Source organism: Nicotiana attenuata, unplaced genomic scaffold (assembly GCF_001879085.1).
Source record: "Nicotiana attenuata strain UT unplaced genomic scaffold, NIATTr2, whole genome shotgun sequence".
In the NCBI taxonomy this organism is placed as follows: Eukaryota; Viridiplantae; Streptophyta; class Magnoliopsida; order Solanales; family Solanaceae; genus Nicotiana; species Nicotiana attenuata.
This window is the reverse complement of record NW_017673542.1, coordinates 28,374-50,857: the sequence shown is the minus strand read 5'-3', so window position 1 is coordinate 50,857 and position 22,484 is coordinate 28,374. Positions and strand designations below refer to the sequence as shown.

Sequence of the window (22,484 nt, the reverse complement as noted above, 5' to 3'; positions counted from 1 at the left end):
GAATACAATTAAAAGTGCGGCTACACTCCTGGAATATAATGCAATGTAGACGAGTCGGGTAATATAGGCAGTTATACCAGATTTATATTTGTGAAGATGGTTCGGGTTCAAATCTCATCAAGCGCCCTATTTTAAGAGGGATTTTTCATTCCTTTTTTGTAGTAATGAGGTCACATTTATGTCCTTCTTGAAAGACAAAAAAAAAGTCTTTCAACAATCGTGTTACCAAGATGCGTCTCAGCTTTAAGATCTGAGATCGAGCCTTAGGCACAGGAAGAAAAAATACAAACAAATGAAACATAAAATTGGAAATAAAAAGTGTTGTGATGCCAGTTCCTTGGATGAGAATAATGTCTCCTCTGATCTTGAGCCATCTACATTTGAGTTATCCCATACTTTGATCTCTTATCCATTGCACTCCGAAAGAAAGAGAAAGAAGTTAAAAGTTGGTTCCAATGAGAAATTTATAGTTTAGATACGACAACTGTTGAACACAGTGGGCATCTGTCGAGGAGTACAGTTGCCGATGTGAGGGTTTTGAACAATGGCAATGTATTAGCAAATGACAAGCAACCACAAAAGAGTTCTAGCTTGGCATCAGTAGAAAACCACGGTAATGGTAACAAACAGTCCACAGATGCTAAAGAGACCAAAGAGAACATGCTTGCAAGGGGTTTAGAGTCAAGTGGTGAGTACTTTTCTGCAAATTCATGCCGCTTTGTCATTTTATTCCTTCAATTAAAGCTTTAAAAAGTCTTTAAGCTCTGCCGTTATTAGCTCAAGTATAGGTGGTTCTTATATTATTTTATTGTCGCGGTTGCTCATTGGGATGGCGAAGTTCCTTCATTCAACAGTGTTGAAGCATAGAATGCAAATAGTGTCAACATTGGGTCCATGGGAGATTGATAGTGAGTTTTCCTGTCTGTAATGGACATACTTGGGTTTAAGCTCTGATTTTAAATGCTATACTGTTGTTAAATTATTTTTTTAATATTTTTATCTTTTCCTCTTGATATTTAATCGACTCTTTTATTTTTGCGTCTTTACTATTTATCAGTATAAGGTGTTTGAAGATGGATATTGGAAAATTGATGGGAAGATTGCAAGGATAATATTAATTTACTTGGATCGGCATCTAAAGAAACCTATTCTCTAATTGAGTTCAAAGTAAAATCATGTAGCTATACTCATTCTTGATAAATTTTTGTGTCTTTATTTGAAACATACAATGAGTGTCGAATATGTACATAAATATCATGAAGAGCAAAAACACTCCAACATATATAACTAAAGAGCCAATGAATATAACAAAACCGGAATTCTTTCACGCTCCTTTGTGTCTATCCTGTTTTTTAATTAATATTTTTTAATGATAAATTATCTTTAATATTCTCCGCGCAATGCGCGGGTACGAATACTAGTTCCAAAAATAAAGAACGAAACCGAAGTTGAAATGGATCCAGTGAAGCCCGTTAGCCAGATCCAATCTAAGCAGGCCCGTGTTTAGTCCAGAAGCATCTGCAGGGGGAAAATCTGAAAATACAAATATTCCCCCGGTTAACAGCCACCCCCAGTCTCCCGTCGGCGACATCTAATTCCATAGAGCCGAAAGCAGCGCAAAAAAATATAGTAGTTTGTGTAACGAAACACCTAAAGAGAGAGAAAATGGTAACGTCATCGGTTGTCAACACATACCCACTGTCCAGTTATACATTTGGTACTAAAGAGCCCAAAATGGAGAAGGACACCTCCGTCGCTGATCGCCTTGCTCGTATGAAAGTCAAGTAATAGTTTCTTCTATTTCTTTTTTATTTTTGTATTTGAAATTCTGTTAGCTTAGATTATAACTGGATCAAAACTTCTTAAACCCTAGGTAAAACCTTTACATTTTTTTTTGGAGTTTAAGAACCTGTTATAATGTGATCTGCAGCTATTTTAAGGAGGGCATGAGGACTAGCGTCGAAGGAATTCTGTTGGTATGCTTTTGCCCTAGATTCTTAATTATGTTTGTTTTGTCACATCTAGTTGTTAGGAACTCCTTAGTTGTCGTTAAACTGCACAAAGTGAGTGGCGCCTTGTGCTTGATTCAAATGTTAGCTCAGTAATTATGATTTTGCATCTGTTGATATCGAGATCTTTAGTCCTTGGTTAGCCTTGTAGTTGTTTTTTCGACATGGCATATGCTTGTCCATTTGTCATCTCTTGTAGAAAAAGGGATTACCTTATCAAAAAAAGAAAAGAAAAAGGGATTACCTTATCAAAAAAAGAAAAGAAAAAGGGATTAGTCAACATTAACTCTCTTGCGTTGATTTTGTATGCATTTGTTAACATTTTTGAGATGTATATCCTAATCCAAGAAAATATCCTTGCTGGTAATAGATGACCCTCCTTTATGTGCCTAACATTTCTATTGACTTAGCCAAAAGAGGGTCAAACTTTCTAATTTTTGGTCTCAATTCAGACATCGATTTCTTAATCTATTTAAAGCAAAATTAGGTCTTTATACGTTAAAGTATTATAAGTTACAGCTTTTTATATTTACAAGTATTAAACAACGAAAGAACAAGTTATAATCTAGAAAAGCTGCCTGACTCCCTAAATAGTAGTAGTGCCATATAATTGGAGCACAGAGAGTATATGGAAGTGTTTTTGCAACAACAACAACAACAACAACAACAAAAAACTCAGTGTAATCCCATAAATGGGGTCTGAGGAGGGTAGTGTGTACACAAACCTTACCCCTACCTTATAAAGGTAGAGAAACTGTTTTCGATAGACCCTCGTCTCAGGAAACAATAGAGATAAGATAAAGCATCCAAGTAGCAAACAATGATAACATGCGCTAATGACACAACATGTAATAATAAAGAACCATGATAAGATAATACAAAAATAATCCTAGTACTACTGGTAAGCCTAGGAGGAACACACTACTATCAGTCAACCTACAACCCTAATCATCTACTTCAACACCTTCCTATCGTGGGTCATATCCTCGGTAAGCTGAAGCAAAGATATGCTTTGTTGCGCGGACTCTCCAAAATGTAACCGCACTCGTGTCGGATCCTTCAAAATGCACTACTTTTGGAGGATCTGACCCGTATTCGGCCAGATTTTCGGAGAGTCCGAGCAACATAGACGATATGTCTTGCCTAATTACCATTCCAATACTTCTTAGGCCTACCCCTTCCCTTCCTCAGACCCGCCATGGACAACCCCTCACACCTCCTGACCGGAGCATCTATGTCTCTCCTCTTCACACGCCTAAACCATCTCAACCTCGATTCTTGCAACTTGTCCTCCACAGATGCCACTCCTACCTTGTCCCTAGTAACTTCATTCCTAATCCTGTCCTTCCTGGTATGCCCACACATCCATCTCAACATCCTCATTTCAGTTACTTTCATCTTGTGGATATGGGACTTCTTAACGGGCCCGCACTCGGCCCCATACAACATAGTCGGTCTAACTACCACTCTGTAGAACTTGCCTTTAAGTCCAGGTCGCACATTCTTATCACACAAAACCCCCGAGGTTAGCCATCATCTCATCCACCCCGCTCCAATGCAATGAGTAACATCCTTGTCGATCTCCTGTTGCCTTGTTGCCTTGAATAATAGACCTAAGATACTTGAAACTATCTCTTTTGGGGATGACTTGAGTATCAATCTTTAATGGAAGTGTTTTTGCAGGAGAGAGATTTAGTAAATGATGAAGCAATATGACCTTCATCAATGGGTTTATTTCAATTGGAAAAAAGAGATCCTTATGGTAAGTGGTAACTGGTTTTTAGTGCGAGCTAATTAGGGGAAGTAGAATCATTTGGATCATTAGGAGATCTTCCTCGTTCAATGGAAAGTGTTATGGTTACTAGTCATTGACCTTTGTTTCGTTGCCATCTTAGCGAAAAAATAGCCATCAACAGGGGGCACTTCATCCATTTAGTGGGCCTCCAGTTTTTGGTCCTATATAGCCGAAACCACAGTGAGCGAAGGTGTTAAGAAGGGTATAAGGTAGACCTCATGGAAGGAAGTTGCCTCAAAAGACCTATAATCCCTCGGAGTCCATGCAGACTTAGTGAAAGATAAGTCATGGGGGAAGAAAAAGATCTATTTAGGCGATACCAATTAGTTGAGAATATATTTTAGTCACGGTAATACATTTGCTTTAGGTTTTATGCTTTGTCGGAGAGCATGATTCGAGATTTTATGCAAGTGGAATATACAGAGAACTTCTAGAACTTTTTACTTTTATTTTTAATTGTATAATGTTGGTCTGAGATGAATTTAAATGCAAAAACATGGTTAGTGAGGATCATATAGCCGGTCCCAACTTGTTCGGAACTGAGGTGTAGGTGTTGTATAGCTTGCTTTTGGAATCTGGACCAGTTGTGTCCATTTAAATAAATGAAGAAGTGTATTTAAGAGAAAAGGTTCATAAAATACTACATAGTGTTCCTTATTTGGAAAAAAAGAATGCTACGTAGTGTTCCCATTCCCGGGTTTAGATGGATAAAAAGTCGGGTACTAGACTTTTATTTTAGGTTGATTTAGACTTGCACCTAGAACTTCTAAAACTTTCAAACGGTCTGTTCATTTTAGGGGAATTTGGATTTTATTCAAGTTTAGTGCTGGGTGGCAGTGAAATTGTGGGGAAGAGCAAATGCTCTTTCTTTTTGATGAAGTAAGTGGAATATCATTAACAAAAAGCATCATGAAGATGCATAGGATACAAAATAAAGGAAACTAGCAGCCCAAGAATAGAGAACAAACAAATCCTCTCTTTTCTTACAAGAGAGAACTTTTATGTCTGGAAATAAGAATCTCATGAGTTGTTACAATAAGAATCCCATGAGGTTGTTACTTGCAAACGTCCCTAATTCTACCTGAAGATGCAATTCTGATCGAAAGCTGCATGGAAGACTGATCTTGGTCTTAACAGATGTTAAAACGGAAAAAAGGGGTATGAGAAGCATCCATTCTTCCTTGTTAATTGTTCTAACTAGGAAAAGATATATAGTCTATGTTAATGTTAAGGAGATCATCATCATAAAAAAATAATTATTTTCCACAGCAATTTTTGCTTATAGAAATATGATTATTGGGTCTCAAGCTTTCTGAATGGGAGGAAAAAACAATAGGCTTCATGCAACTTTCAACTTTATTTTGGGCTATGTATAGTTGTGATAGGAGAAGACATATATACTCGTCCACTTAAGATCATTAGTTGGTTGTTTCTTCTTTCACTTGTTTCGCAAGACAGTTCATAGTATTGATACATTCATTTTTTAATACTCCATAAAGAACCTTTATACATAGATGCAGTCTAAATCTTAATTCAAGAGACAACTTTACACAATATATTAACTGGTTAAATTTTGGCACATAAATCTAGCTGATTAGTTAGAAGTTTGCTATGTGTTTTAGAGTTTTAATCTGTCAAATAGAATTAAGATGACGTGCTATACATGAAGTTGGAATTCACAGGTACAAGAACATAATCATCCTCATATTCTTCTTCTGCAAATTGGGAACACATTCTGCAAACTTCCAGGTGGACGCCTGAAACCAGGAGAGAATGGTATGTTTTTGTTTATACTCCCTTGTTCTACTTGCATTTCTGGCGTCATGAATTGTTTGCTAAGCTTTGACGGGGGATACTAGCATTTCATCTCTCATTTTGCAGAAATTGAGGGTTTGAAAAGGAAACTCTCCAGTAAACTTGCAGCTAATTCTCCTGGTCTTCAGCCAAATTGGCAGGTACATTGTTGAGTGTTTAAATTTTTGTAGTATTTATTGGTGCGTTGTAGAGTGGCATAGGGTTTGTGGAGACTGGAGAGTGGTCCTGAATTACTTTGGTGTACAGTGGGTGATGCCAGGTACTGTTAGATATGTGTTTTGCACAGCTGGGCTGGTAGACATAGGAGAAGAAAACAAAAGGCATGGAAGGTTGCTCTGTTAGTTTTTATGTGGGTCATATGGAGAGAGAAATAGTAGAGCTTTTGAGGGGAATACACTTGAGGAATAGCCTTTTGTCTTTGATTGCTTTTGGTGCATCCTTCATATACCTACTTGTATAGATGATTGGGTTTCTTTCCTAGAGAATCATGTTCGGTTGGAGATTCTCTACTTTTTGGTATACCTCTTGTATACGGGAGCTTTCCCATTTTGTTAATAATACCATTTACCTTACGGGAGCTTTCCCATTTTGTTAATAATACCATTTACCTTATCACATTCTTTTTTGTAGTTTCTTTTCTTTTGATGTGGAAGATAAAGGAGAAAAAGGGGTTGGGGTTAAGGTATTTAGCATGTCACATCGCATGACAGTTTACTCTACCATAGAACTTAAGACGGTAATAGATATGGAATAAGTATGGCTTCAGGCCTCTTTTGATGGTATAAATGTGAAAGCTTGCTGAACGGTTAATTTTGAAGTTTACACCCGAGAGCTGGTCTATTATAGTTTCTGCCAACTTTAGCAGCTGCACAAATGGTATAACAAAATATTTTGTTGGTCTCTTTGGTGGTTGATGTGTTTTGTCTGAAAAGGATTGACCTCTCTGTAAGTGGCTTAGTTTATCGTATTGAGAGAATTATGCTTTATACGACTTAACAAATCTAAGGAGATATGATGTTGGATTGTCGTGGCTGTGGTTATATTATTTTTTTCTTTTTTGGAGAATCGTTTTTGTATTGCCGTTTATAGTTGGTGATCTTGAGAGTTCTAGTTTATTTTCAAACATTGAACATTTATTACCTGAAGCAAGTGAGCATCTATTTGACTCAACTCATGACACACTTTCATAGCTTCCTATAAGGTTCCATCTATCTAATCATTGGTCGTCATTCAAGTGTTTTTTCTATTTCTCTCTTAAACTATTATTTAATGTTTTTGCGGTGATCTCACTTTTATCAATGCAGATCGGTGAGTGTGTGGCCATCTGGTGGAGGCCAAACTTTGAAACTATAATGTATCCATACTGCCCTCCACACATAACAAAACCCAAGGTACAGTAGTATTAAAGTTTTCCTAAGATACTTGATCTCTTCTCTTGTTTTAATTTCTTCCCTTTGTGGGGGGTGGGGGAGGGGGAAGGAGGGGCATTGATTTAGAGGAGAAAGCAATATCCACTTTTCGGAATAGAAGGAATTCGAGACCCTAATTATATTCAAATTTGCTACCAAGCATGATAGAAGGGAAAAATATAGTGTCTGGGGGTGTTGAAGTAGGGCCTTGGTTCCTCTTTTGGTGAATGACTTCTTTCTTTGGACTTGTTGTGGGCCGTGCAGGAGTGTAAGAAGCTCTTTGTTGTTCATCTATCTGAAAGAGAGTACTTTGCAGTCCCAAAAAATCTGAAGCTTCTTGCTGTGCCACTGTTTGAACTTTACGACAATGTTCAGGTATAACCATTAATCTTCTTTGTTGCATCATCATATGTTTTTCCCAGGTATAGCGCCTGTATATCCTGTAACACTCAATGTTGTGCTGACTGGGGGTCTCAAGTGCCTGTACAGCATCATTTATGTAAACCAGCTGATAAATGGTTGTCATTCTATTGACGCTCTCTCAACTCATTGCAGAGATATGGACCCGTGATATCCACAATTCCTCAACAGCTTTCCAGATTCCAGTTCAACATGATCCACCCATAGATTAGTTTTATGGACATTCAGGAGCTCCTTCTGGCATACAATTGCACAAGACATAAGATTTTTACTTGAGGTCCCATATTTTAAGAACGATAACCCTAATTTCTGACATGATTCTCTCATTTCCAGTAGGCATATGGACTGATTTTCGTGGACTTCTATTAATTTTCTATTGACTTATTTCTGATGGACATCCTAGGTGTATTATTGAAAGCTTGTTTGCTTGCCTGTTGTAATGTACAAGATTTACTCGTTGCTGTGTATTTTTGGTTTTTGAATGTTCACATGTAAGATGGAATAGCACTGCCATGTTTCATCTGTTCACCGAGGCTCTTGTACATAGCTGTACTTAGTGATCTCCAAGGATAGCGCCTTTTGAGTTTGTATTTTGGGCATCAAACTTGTGCTACTTTCATTTCATTATACTCAGCATGGATCCAGGTCCTTCACATCATTCCATTGAAGAACTCTTTTGTATTGGCATCAATAGGAAAAGGTTTGTAAACATAAATTTGTCTTTGCATCAAGTACCAATGGTGCTCGACTTGTAATTTCATTTTTTTCTTTCATGTAAGGCTTTATCATTCTGTCCACTATCCCCCAAATGAGTGAAATGCTTGCAGAGATTTGTCGAGGCTTGTAATTTAATTAGTAAAGATGTACCTTTTACGGCAGTAATGTTGTAGGTTTGAACCTTACTGAATCTACCATCTACTTATCTTTACCTGGTACAAGGCATTTGCATTACCTGCCACTTTGCAGAACTCAATTGCTCTGTGAGCCATATTTTGCTTATTTTCTTGACATCTCATGGTTGGGGTGTTCAAGGTCAGTTTCTTCTGAATCGCAATAGTCCTGTGTAAATCATCATTTGCTCTTGTGTTCTGATTCTGGGAATTTCTCAGTAGGAAAAATATGGCAATGCTCTTTAGTCACTATGCTCTATATATGATTCCAACTTACCAAGTTGATGACATTCTAAAATAGTGACACTAGAGAATTACATAGCATACATTCCGATCATATTGGTATAAATTGACTCAGATAATGACATACAAAACCTTTTTCCATTTACGTGTTTATTCTCGTTTACTTCACGTTCCTATGAAGCTCATTTTGTATTTAAAGGAAGGAGAGATCTTGTAATTTGTTTCTCTTTTCACAAGCGCGTTATATGATCTGTGAAATGAAAATTTCGTTTATCCCGTTTCTCTAATATATGATATACCCAACATGAGTTTGTATTAAGGAGTAGATGCTGCGCAAAAACTATTGCGCCTTAACCTAATTTCTTATTGGAATGCTAATACACGGCCTTATATTTTCTCTCGTTTGCTCTACATTACGAGTTTCGTATAGAGCTGCAAAAATTACCTTTAATCCGCGGCCGACTTTTTATATTGGATAACCACAAAAGTATATAAAATTTGTATAGTTTTTGTATATAACGTACATATCAATACTAGTATACATGTTTGGGTGTATAGCTCTGTTGGTAAGCGCTGGACTTTTAACATAATGGTCGTAGATTCAGGTCCTGTTATATCTAAACCTACCTTATACCAGGGATAGAAGGCCTCAAAGGTGACTCTTCGGCTTTTAGCCCAAACTAGGGGTGTCAATGGATATTTGAAAACCGACTAAACCGACCGAACCGTACCGCACGAACCGATTTTTAGGTTTCTTTTAAAGAAACTGTAGGTTTTTATATAGATCTATAATCGTACCGATAATTAGGGTATGTTTTTTATTTTATAAAAATAAACCAAAAAAATACCGAACCGTACCGAATAAATTTTATAAGTGGAAAGTATATTTATATAGTAAGTTTAAAACGAATAAAGCATTAAATTTTTCATTGGGTCTTGGAATTATGAAAACTGTTACAAGCAAACAAGTAATTAAACTCAAAATACTAATTCCTAAAATCTATTATGTTACTTATACTTAAACTGAGTTATTTCAAGTATCTTTATTAGCAAGACACAAAGTGTTCTAGCGATTATGAGTAGAAAACTACAACGTATTGAATATGTTTCCTTTTATACAGTTTAGATTTATCTTTTTGAATATTTAATATAAACTTTATTCCCGAGTCCCGGCTTGGTTAATATCTTTTCACTCGTGTGATTTATACTTTCTTTGCTTTTACTTGGTTTCTTTTACGTTGCTGTCGAATAGTTGATGGATCTATACTTTAGCCATCTTTCATGTTTTTTTAATTCATCACACTTTAAACAAAAAAATGTCTAGAAAGTTTTGGTAAGTCCTGTAAAAGAACATATGTTATTGCATTCTACTTTTACTGGTGAATTTTACATGATATTTAAAAAAATAACGAAACTTAACCGAACCGTACCGATACCGAAGTGAAACCGACATGATTGGGACGATTTCGAAAAGTCTAATTTTGGTTATACATAATAGGATAACCGAAAAATTGGTATAGTACAAATTTTATAAAATAACCGTCCGAACCGAGACATTCACACCCCTAGCCCAAGCCACTTGTATATGTTGGGCGCTTGAGAGCATCTTTCTCATATCCATTGAGGCTTTCATTTCACGTTTTGCAGGTTTGGCGCTGTTTATTATGATATACAAACTCGATAAAAAGTACTCATGACCCAAAACTCCTCGTTAAGGGTGTACATAGGTCGGGTTAGTTCGGATTTTTCAATTACCACTCAGACCAATCATATCCGGTTATTAAATCTAAAGACCAAACCAAATCAATAAAGTTGGTTTTTTTTATCTCTGTTTTTCTCGGATTTTTCGATTTTTCGGGGTTTTCGGGTTTTTTTTCTTCTTCATAAAGTCTTCATAGCACAAAACATAGAATTTGTGCTCCAAATATCTCTTTAATCCTAGTAAGACATAACTATATAAGGTGTTCTTCAAGAAAATAACATAAAATATGAGATGAGCCATGGCATTGTACTAAGATATTCAACAATAAAAATAATAAAATCACATAAAATAAATATTATTAATAAGTCATAATGAAATAAATATAATCTAAAATTACTACATTGCTAAAATAACTACGATTAATAAGAACTACTGTTGGTTACATGAGTAAACACTAAAAAAAAAAGTTGCACATTTTATCTAAAGATCATGGAAAGCCTAAAAAATAGATTTATAGCACTATCGTCATTCCTAGTACAATTGAATGTCGTTTGTTAGTTCTAATATTGATTTGATTTTGGTTTGGGATTAGTTTGAGTTACTAACATTTTTGGACTATAAAACTAATTGGAACATTCAAAAATTACAAGTCCAAGCTTGAAATAATACGTTCAAAGATAAAATTATGAAAAAGTTTAAGAAATATTTATAAACTACACTACGATATATATTTTTATGTATTAAATATATTTAAAATTTCTATATATGTAATATCGGGTTGATTTGGTTTCAGTTGACTTTTTTTAGTTAAAATCAAACCAAACCAATTATGGTCTGTTTTTTTTTTCCAACACCAAACCAAATCAAAGCAAATCATAGTCGGATTTTTTTTTCGGTTTGACTCGGATTATCGGTTTGGTGCGGTCTGTCGGTTTCTTTTGCACACCCCTTGTCCTGATGATATATGTCTTCAGTTACTATTACTTCCAACTACGTACTTACGGTTTAGACGAAGACTAGTTGCTTACGAGTGTCTAGACTAAGACTAGTTGCTAATATTCTAACGAATCTGTTAGTTTAAGCGACCCAAATCATTAGACAACTTGTATATTTGATTCCATAATATTTCATCAAGATGCAGTTGTATTATTTGACAACGTTATTTCTTGGGACATCATATATTTATCTGATATCAAAACCATGTGTGCTCAATATTTTCACAATCTCTCGTCTTCGCAGCTAAAATACAATTGATTGTTTTTGGTGGCTGCTAATCAAATTAATTGTTACCTTTTGCATAATTAGGTGCTAATTCGTCATATTATATTCTTGGCAACTTTATTTTTGGAGTTGCAGAGGGTGAGCAATGATTCCCTACTTCTTCTTAGTTCATAATACTGTAGTTTACAGGTTTGGGTACCTCTACGTTAATTCCCATATTTTGATATTAAGTCAATTTTCATGTGCTGAGTTTTGGCAGGACTATGTTACTGGATATTACGTGTTGTCATCTCTTATTATACAGAATTATTGTAGGCTGGAATTTCCATTTCATACTGAACTTTTCGAGCTAATGAAAGAAAACCAAACCAAGGGTCACGAATATCGCTCACTGTGTTTTACTATGTTAAGCAACGCTAATCATATGTTTTGTCAGAAGCTTAACAGACAATCAATAAATAAAACATTGGCAAATCAGAAAGATGACCGATATGATTAAATATTAACCTCTGTTCCCATTTAATTGTCGGAATAAGTTTTTATACGCTCTTTAAGAAAATATTAACTAAATGAACTGTTTGACTAATCTATCCTTATTAATTTTTAAATCTTTGACTACATAAATCTTTATCAAATAAATAATTGTTGGGAGTGTGTGAACAAAGTCTCACATGAAAAGTAGAAAAGAAAAATAAGCTACTTATAAGGAGTTTAGATACTTTGGTATGAGGCCTTTTGGGGAAGATTGTGCGAGCTTGGCCTAAAGCGGACAATATCACACCATGTTAAGAGTAACTTTGCACTGTTTTAGCACAACAACTGGAATCAGAGCTAATGATTTGGCGGGACGATGGTGATGGGGGCCCGACTTAATGCCTTTGCCCGGGGTTTACAACCTTTACCCGTAGCTTTGAAGACACATACATATCCTTTGGGCTTCGGTGACCGTAAATACTCAGGATTATGTGGCTGACACACAGTTAATTTCCAAATTAGCCCATAAATGATGATGAGCCATGTGGAACTCAGTTCAAAGGGGGAGATTGTTGGGAGTGTGAACAAAGTTCCAAATGGAGAGTAGAAAAGAAAAATAAGTTACTTATAATGAGTTGAATATTCTTAATTGCGTGAGGTCTTTTGGGTAAAACGGTGCGGGCTTGGTTCAAAACGAAGAATATCACATCATATTAAGAGTATCTTTGGGCCGTTTTAGCCCAACAATAAGAAGCTCCAATTAATTCTAGAACAACATAATAAGGACAAAGTTGGAAAAAAAACAATTAATTGTTTCATAGTTTTCTAAAATGACAAGTATATTGAAAACAGCTATGTTTAGTAAATAACTAAATATGACAGCTAAATGAAAACCGAGGTATAGAATTAGTTCTCATGTGGTCAAATGCCTTTCATTATGAATGCAACTTGAAGTATGAAAACACAGCCTCTTCTATATTTTATTATTGAATTAACCACACAAAAGTGTTTAAAATTGGATTAAGTAGCATGAAATATAATATGAGGGATTGAAGCTGGTATGGCAACAACTGTACCCATTCAATTCACATGGGTGTTAATATTTGCATGAAATCAATATAATATATGGTATGAGGTGGATTTTGAAATAGAAAATTTCGTTATTCCAATTGTTAATGTTCAACTGCTGGCAAACGTTTAAAATTAATGGAAAACTTGCATCTATTTTAACATCCAATTATTGCAGGCAACTGAAAACAACATGGAATTTGACTCATAAAACCCATATCCACTTCAAATTTTTTGTGTGCGAATTAAATGCTTCGAGGAATCGTAATACTTTATGAGCAACTACACTATATATATATATATATATATATATATATATATATATATATATATATATATATATATATATATATATATATATATACGCAAAATTTTTGTAAATGTTGTCGCATTAAAAAAATAAACAAATTACTGTAATGATACACATTAAAATAATACAAATTCGAATCTGATTAAAAAATGAATTCAAGTATATTGGAGGACTACAAACCCACTTGACAAGTTTTCATTTTTTGAAAGAGAAAATACATAAAGTACCCATTAAACTTGTCCGGAAAAATCATTTACACACCTAAACTTTACGGGCGACCTTTTACCCTACTATTTTAAACTTAAGTGAATTTAATACCCCCTTCAAAATACTGAACCAGTCTTGTAGTGGCTGTGTTTACACGCGCCATACATGTATCAAATGCTACACTATTTTTTTTTTTAATATAATTCTTCTTTCGTTTTCTATTTTTTCTCATTTCATCTTCTTCACCTTTGCCCGCTGCCACTGTGTAAGTATGAAAGTGAAATTAGCAGGAAAAAAAACCTGGAAAGTATTATGAAGTGACTCAAAACTTATATTGAAGAATGAAGATCGAACCAGCACCGGAATCAAACTCGCCGGCGTCAACGACTGAACATGAAAACCTCGGAAAAAACCTCACCACTCGAAACTCGCCGGAAAGTTTAAAAAAACCAGCCGGATCTGAAAGTCCGGCGACAATCAGAAAATTCGCACGCACAAGCTGCTATTTCCACGACGCCGAGCTGTAGTTTGAACTCCTGTTTTCATGTTCTTAAAGCTGGTTCTACAGCTGGTTGCAACGGAGATTGGAGGTCAGTTTTGAAGGAAGAAGACGAGCAGCAGCATGCTGTGCTTTTGACTGGTATTTGAAGTTGTTTACGGCATTTTCCGGCGAGCTGTTATGGACGAGAAAAGCAGAAAAATCGATGGGTGAAGGGAGCTGAAGCTGAAGCTAGGTTTCTCCTGACTTGAGGAAGATGAAGGGTCTGAATTGATGTAACATCTGCTGGCTTGTGTTATAGGGGGTGCTGGTCGTTGGGTGGTTAAAGGCTGAAGTTCAGGGGTCAAGAGGAAAGGAGTCGTTTGAGGTGGGGTGGTGTGAAGGAGACGATCCGAGGGGGGTGGGTCGTTTGAAAAGCTGCGCCTGTCAAAAGAGAAAAAAATAATATTAAGTTAATTAGTTATAATATCCCATTAGAAAGTGACACCTGGACCACTAAATTAGTTTTAAGTTATTTTTTTTTGCCTTCACGCGCAGCTACAAAGTGAACTACACGTCTTGCGCCAGGTCATCACTGAAGGGGGTATTAAATTCACTTATGTTTAGAATAGTGGGGTAAAAGGTCGCCCGTAAAGTTTAGGTGTGTAAATAATTTTTTCGGACAAGTTTAATGGGTACTTTATGTATTTTCTCTTTTTTAAAATGTATTTAGAATATCCTTATTAGAAGTAATACTACATATTACTTTTTCTATATATAACACTAGTAAACAATCACTTTAAAACTTTCATTATTTGATTTGCAAATTGATTTGGACCAACTTCATCGTCCCCTAAGAAAAAATAGAAAGAAAACGTACCATGGAACATACTTAGAGGAAAAATATTGTTAATGGAACACAAAGTTTTAAGCAGAAAACGCATAAAAAAGTTTACTCGGTTTAATAGATGCTGCCAAGTTCGAACCCAGGACCTATCCTAAAAAAGGAGGAACGCTTGACCAGGAGAGCTAGCGAGATTCTGTTGACAATTAGTGTGTTTTATCTTATTTAACAAGATACACTTTGCACATATTAATAATTTACATATGTTTAATGAATTTTTCCGGCGAAGCGGTGTCGGATGACATTGCTTACACCAAGGTGCATCCGCCCTGTATATATATATATATATATATATATATATATATATATATATATATATATATATATATATGTATGTATGTATGTATGTATGTATATGCAAGTCTACTTGTCCGGCCATACCAACATGCACAAAGAGTTAAAGACCTTTGCTTGCTACTCATGCCGCTTATCATCACAAAAATTAGCTTACGTTTGGGTGTTAAATAGTAGAGGTGCCGAACGCAAAACCAATGTGTAAATTGACTTTTCGCTAGTCAAAAATAATATAATTTATATATCGTATCCACATAAATTGGATTAAACCATGTTCTAGTAATTTATGGATTAACACTATTCAGGAGGAATAGATATTTGATTCGAGATGTTTATTAACTACAACTAATTAATAAGCTAAAATTATGATTATGTAAAATTGATCATAGAAAATTAGAGAATTGAGCAAAGACAGTTTGTTATTGCTATGAGAAATAAGGATCACGATAAGATAGGTGCAAGATAGTTATTCGAGATCTATCTCTATTAAGTTCACTTTTAATAGTCTTATGATTCTCATGAATTCACCGGATGATTAGCTTAATCTTAAGGTCAAGATTCTTCTCTCGAATGAACCTAAACTTTATAAGATAAACTAGTATAAAGCATTAATGGATAGTCGCTAGGAAAACGTCTATCCAATATTCTCCTAATTTGGTTTATTCAATAATTCAAGAAGCTCTTTTGACTACGTAGAAGAATCACTAAATTAAACCAAACAAAATACTGTAAAGATATTTTATGTTGAGGAAGAGGCAAACCCAAAAATAAAGAAGACAAAGAACACCAAGTTTTAACTTGGAAAACCTTTCAAATCGAAGGTAAAAACCACGTTAAAATTTGGTGTTCTTTATCTTCTTTATTTTTGGGTTTGCCTCTTCCTCGACATCATAGTTGTATCAGAGCCTTGGTCATTTATCCGGGTTGTTACAGAATGGAGGTGAATATGAGCAAGATGGTATGTTTAAATGGGAGAAATTATAATGTTTGGAGAAGCAAGATGAAAGATTTGTTGTTCGTGAAGAAGATGCATCTACCCGTTTTTGCAGCTCATAAACCCGAGAGTATATCTGATGAAGATTGGGATTTCGAGCACCAACAAGTATGTGGATATATACAACAATGAGTTGAAGATAATGTTCGCAACCATATTGTGAACGAGACACATGCGAGATCATTGTGGGGAAAGCTAGAGATTCTTTATGCTTCAAAATTTTGGAACAACAAGTTGTTCCTGCTAAAGCAATTGATGACCTTTAAATACAAGGAAGGCAACCCTATCCTTGATCACATAAATGATTTTCAGGGCGTCCTTGATCAGCTGTCTGGAATGGGAGTTAATTTTGATGATGAGATACAAGGACTTTGGCTTCTTAATACTCTGCCAGACTCTTGGGAAACTCTTCGTGTTTCTTTGACAAATTTAGCTCCTGGAGGTAAGGTGACCATGGAATATGCCAAGGGTGGTATGTTGAACGAGGAAGTAAGGAGAAAATCTCAGGGTTCGACCTCACAAGTAGATATCTTGGTTACACAATACCCGGGAGAGATAGAACAAGAGGCTCAAGGAATAGAGGTAAAAGTAGAAGTCAAGGTCCAAATACTATAATATTACATGCAACCATTGTGGCAAGAAAGGACACATCAAAAGGTTTTGCCGCAAGTTGAATCAAGACATTAGAGAAGGAAAGAAAGCTGAAAATAACGAGAACAATGTTGCTGCTATTGTTCGAGATGACATTCTTTTTGCTTATGATGAAAACGTCATCAATTTGGTATCCCATGAGACGAGCTGGATAGTAGATTCTGGAGCTACCTCACATGTCACACCAAGAAAAGATTTTTTCTCATCTTATACTCCTGTTGATTGAGGAGTGTTAAAGATGGGCAATGCTAGTGAAGTTAAGGTGTTTGGTGTTGGCACAGTTTGTTTGAAAACTAATAATGGTTCAACATTAGTTCTTCAAGATATCAAGCATGCTCCAAACTGTCCTTTCAATTTGATCTTCGCAGGAAGATTACACGATGAAGGTTACCATAATACCCTTTTTAATGGCCAATGGAAGCTCACCAAGGGCTCGTTAGTAGTGGATCGAGGAGTCAAGTATGGTCATTTATATGTGACACAGGGCTCTATTCTTAATGACTCCACAAATCTGGTGGAAAGTGACACTTTATCAGAATTGTGGCACAAAAGATTGAGTCATATGAGCGAGAGGGGGATTACGTGTTTGGCTAAGAAAAGTTTGCTTTCTGGAGTGAAACATGCAAAGCTGAAAAGGTGTATCTATTGTTTAGCTTGCAAATGGAAAAGGGTTTCCTTTCATAGCCATCCTCCCTCAAGAAAGCCCGATTTATTGGAGCTAGTACACTCTAATTTGTGTGGTCCTTTTAAAGTACAGTCAAAAGGTGGTGCACTTTACTTTGTGACATTCATTGATGATCATTCTCGTAAGCTCTCGGTGTATCCTTTGAAATCAAAAGATCAAGAGCTTGGCGTGTTTAAGGAATTTCAGTCCTTAGTTGAAAGACAGACGGGGAAGAAATTAAAATGTATTCGCACTGATAACGGTGGTGAATATTATGGTTCCTTTGATAACTATTGCAAGGAATAGGGAATTCGTCATCAAAAAACTCCACCCAAGACGCCTCAATTGAATGGTTTGGCAGAGAGGATGAATAGAACTCTAGTTGAGAGAGTTAGATGCTTGCTTTCAGAAGCTAAAATTCCAAATAAATTTTGGGCAGAAGCACTTAACACTGTTGCCTATGTTATCAATTTGTCTCCTGCTGTTGCTTTAGATGGTGATGTCCCAGACAGAGTTTGGTTTGCCAAAGATGTTTCTTATGATCACCTGAGAGTTTTTGGGTGTAAAGCTTGTGTGCATGTTCCTAAAGATGAGAGATCGAAACTGGATGTCAAAACTAAGCAGTGCATCTTTATCAGTTATGGTCAAGATGAGTTTGGGTATCGTTTTTACGATCCCGTTGACAATAAACTTATTAAAAGTCGTGATGCAATATTTTTTTGAAGATCAGACTATTGAAACTATTGACAAACCTGAGAAGATAGATTCTCAGAGTAATGAGAGCTTAGTTGATAGTTGACACGACCCTAAACCCGGGCCCGATCGTGATGGCGCCTCTCGTGAAGACAAGGCCGGCCGTCACCTTTCAAATCAAGTTTTTAGGCAATTAAACAATAAGCATTACGTCTAAAATATGATATAAACTCAGAAGTAACAATGACAATACAAAACAATTCGCGGAAAACAACCCAACTCAGCCCGATACTGGGGTGTCACTAGTCATGAGCATCTACTACTATTGTCTAGTCACAGCAAAACCTAAATGGTCGGAAAAATCGCAATAATACATAAGGAGGAATAAAGAGGGAGAAAGCAGAGCCGCGATCGCCAGGCAGCTACCTTGCTAACTCCAATGACAACTGCCACCAAGCTCAGAAAAATACCTGAATCTGCACACAAGGCGCAGGGAGTAAAATGAGTACTGCCAACTCAGTGAGTAATAATCATAACTAAAGTTTGAATGGTAAGAAATCACGAAAAAGAGCATCAACATGCTGTATAGAAGTAGTTTCAAAAGCCAGTAGAAAGCAATGAAGCTGTAAAATCCCTTAAAACATCTTAGCTCAGTTTAAACTTCTTCGAAAAAGACTTTTTCAACAGTTACGCAAATAAATGCAGAACAACTAGGGCAGATAAGCACAGAAATCCGCCCCTCGGGCACAAATACACAGTTAAACAGGTAAATGACAGGCAAATAAGAAAGATAAGCACATAAGGTTCGCCCCTCGGGCACAATGTCAACAAATCTGCCCCTCGGGCAACATCTCAGAACGGTACCAGCCCCTCGGGCAATCACATAGAACAATACCAGCCCCTCGGACAATCACATAGAACCATACCAGCCCCTCGGGCTATATCTCACATCACAATGGGTACCCGCGCTCACTGGGGGTGTGCAGAGTCCTGGAGGGCGCAATAACAAGCCATCTCGTGGCATCAAATCTAGGCCCTCGGCCTCATATCAATCAAGCCACCTCGTGGCATACATATCTCAGGCCCTCGGCCTCAAATCAGTATCAGTGTATCACCATATCCGATCCCAATTCCACCGTTTGAGTATACAACACACCTCTAATACCCAATCATCCATGAGAGGTACTACTATAATTCTTCTGTGCCACCAAGCAAACTCGAATATCAGCAGTCGATCCAACAAGAAAGTGCCACAATACTACCGAAGTACCATCAACTTAATCACATTTCCTTTTTCTGAAACATATACCCTCATCAAATCACCCCAATTAGCAATACCATTTCCTTAATCATCTGAAGATCATTTCCCTAATCATCTGAAGTTCATTTCTATTTATCTGAAGCTGCCCGCTGCCTAAGAGTCTTATGACTTCCCGTTCAGAACTAAACCGTAACCCTACACACGCAAGTCTCAATCCTCCACAACATACCGCATATGCCATACCACCCTAGGATAACATGAGGACTTCATCTCACTTCCGAGCCACAAACATCTACGTACTCAACTAGTCAAGAACTTCCCATTAATCCCATCTAGAAGAAAATCACTACACATCCCATGCTCCTCTTGCCCATAGAAAATATACATCTCCAACCGAGGTAGAAACCATCAAGAACTCTCCGAGTTCCCTTTGCGCAAACCAGACCTGCCAGGATTGAATCCTCCTAACTCGTCCAAGCTATGCAAGCCATCAAAACCTAAGAGCAATGCCGCAAAATACCTGTAGAAACTCTTTACCTCGAAAACACTCAAGGAACTAATCATATCCTTACCACACCGAGCTGGCCTACTACCAAGCTATTCCATCCATCCGAGCTCCCTTCTGATTTACCTTCAACTTGATACACCTTCGTGCCATAACATCACAATTCCTAAACCCAGACTTACCACACGAGACCCAAGCATAAAGCCACACCATCTAAGGCTCATAAGCCACTGAAGCCACACCATCTAAGGCTCATAAGCCACTGAATACTTTCTCAGGTATTCTCAAGAGCGCCACGATCAAAATACTTTACTTTGAAGAGACTTCCTGCGAATCTAAATCCGTTACCTTTGCCTTCTTGATACTAATACATAGAATCCCATAATTTATATAGAAAATATCACAAGTCTTGACATCTTCCAATGAAAACTCAGTTTCTAATCATATATACAACCTTAAAATACCCAATTGTTATATGTAGAATCTTGAACACATTAGAACCATTCTCAAGAGTCATTCACTCTATTCAAACTGTAATTAGCCTGATGAAACGAACAGAACAACCCATGCCTCATTAGCACACTGACACCGCAGAATGTAACCTCATCCTAGAACGACCAAGCCACTTCTTGCTCTATGCACCGAACATCCATTACCAACAACAACTCAAGATATTCCATGATTCTCATACACCTATGAAGCATGACATAACCTTTGTCAAAATTTTCCTTTACTCGAGACATCCTCGGTCTCAATCTCCGTAAGCCATAACTGATTCACTAGTACGCCTCAAATTGGAACCAACATAGCACATAACCGTGCAATCAACTAAGCAATAGCAGACTCCCCCACTTGGCTCGAAGCCATAGATCAAAGCACACACACAATACCTCATAACGCATATACTCTACTGCTGCCATAATACCATAGTGAGATTAAGCTCGTGAAACACAAACCATCAGTACTCTAAATCTTATGTAAATCTCGCATTCACCCTCGTAATAGTTGAATCCCACTCTCTTAAGCGACCCAATTTAAATTACAGCACATATCTTCCACTTGCAAATGAGATCTTCTAACAGACAACATAAAGACCGCACAACCTTCCGACCACTCCGCAGGAGATAACCCACCTGATTCGCCTCGAACTAACCTTTCCGCATACCTTCCACCGTCATAAACATTACGCAGTCACTTAATCTTCTTGAGTCTGAACTCATACCGCAACATGAAATTTACTTCACTCCTGATTAGGAACATGAAAAGATTCTTTACACACCCATAACTCGGGGCTACACATCTAATCACGATGGAAATCAAACACCAAATAGTTCTTGCTGCCCCAAAGCAGACCCTTCTCGTCTAATTCGATTCATATGAACACATCTCGCAGTCACATCACCCTCATCACGTAGCTATCTAGTCATTACTTCCCTTAATAGGGACACAACAGAACACATAGATCCAGAAACACGTGCTCACACCATTAGCACCTCGGTGCTCAAACTATAGGCAAAAATCCGGCCTCGAGTCCTCCAGACTAGCCCAACATCAGCACATAGAGATCACATCTCTCCCCTCAATCAAGGAATCACAAGCCATTGATGGACATCTGATACTGAACGCTCGCTCGCGCATACGAATGCGTGGAAGGAGTTCAAAGAGTTATATTTCAAGTTGAATCAAGGACGCACGATAAGAATTTCAAGAATATGGAATTTTCCTAAAGGTTCTGCAGCCTCTCGAGGATAAATACAGACGTCTCCCTACCGATCCGCAAGACTCTACTAAACCTGCTCATGACTCGTGAGACCTATGTAACCTAGGCTCTGATACCAACTTGTCACGACCCTAAACCCGGACCCGGTCGTGATGGCACCTCTCGTGAAGACAAGGCCAGCCGACACCTTTCCAATCCAATTTTTAAGCAATTAAACAATAAGCATTACGTCTAAAACATGATATAAACTCAGAAGTAACAATGACAATACAAAATAATTCACAGAAAACAACCCAACTCAGCCCGATACCGGGGTGTCACTAGTCATGAGCATCTACTACAATTGTCTAGTCACAGCAAAACCGAAATGGTCGAAAAAATCGCAATAATACATAAGGAGGAATAAAGAGGGAGAAAGCAGAGCCGCGATTGCCAGGCAGCTACCTTGCTAACTCCAATGACAACTGCCACTAAGCTCAGAAAAATACCTGAATCTGCACACAAGGTGTAGGGAGTAAAATGAGTACTGCCAACTCAGTGAGTAATAATCATAACTAAAGTCTGAATGGTAAGAAATCACGAAAAAGAGCATCAACATGCTGTATAGAAGTAGTTTCAAAAGCCAGTAGAAAGCAATGAAGCTGTAAAATCCCTTAAAACATCTTAGCTCAGTTTAAACTTCTTCGGAAAAGACTTATTCAACAGTTACGCAGATAAATGCAGAACAACTAGTGCATATAAGCACAGAAATCCGCCC

The 22,484-nt window shown here is 37.0% G+C and overlaps 1 protein-coding gene across 1 annotated transcript; it reads left to right on the top strand.

Moving 5' to 3' along the window:
* The first annotated feature begins 1,476 nt into the window (after window positions 1-1,476).
* LOC109216676 (pre-mRNA cleavage factor Im 25 kDa subunit 2-like) lies at window positions 1,477-8,350 on the top strand. Its single transcript, XM_019380850.1, has 7 exons — window positions 1,477-1,784; window positions 1,931-1,976; window positions 5,487-5,580; window positions 5,686-5,759; window positions 6,924-7,010; window positions 7,293-7,403; window positions 7,584-8,350. The coding sequence occupies exons 1-7, from the start codon at window positions 1,666-1,668 to the stop codon at window positions 7,653-7,655; spliced, it is 603 nt and encodes a 200-aa protein (XP_019236395.1). The 5' UTR covers window positions 1,477-1,665; the 3' UTR covers window positions 7,656-8,350.
* Window positions 8,351-22,484: the final 14,134 nt, after the last annotated feature.

Excerpts from the sequence above, each read along its gene's own strand:
- LOC109216676 (XM_019380850.1), top strand. The coding sequence starts at position 1,666 with ATGGTAACGTCATCGGTTGTCAACACATACCCACTGTCCAGTTATACA. Across the intron at positions 5,760-6,923 it reads GTCTTCAGCCAAATTGGCAG|ATCGGTGAGTGTGTGGCCAT; the intron begins GTACATTGTTGA and ends TTATCAATGCAG. Across the intron at positions 7,011-7,292 it reads CACACATAACAAAACCCAAG|GAGTGTAAGAAGCTCTTTGT; the intron begins GTACAGTAGTAT and ends TGGGCCGTGCAG.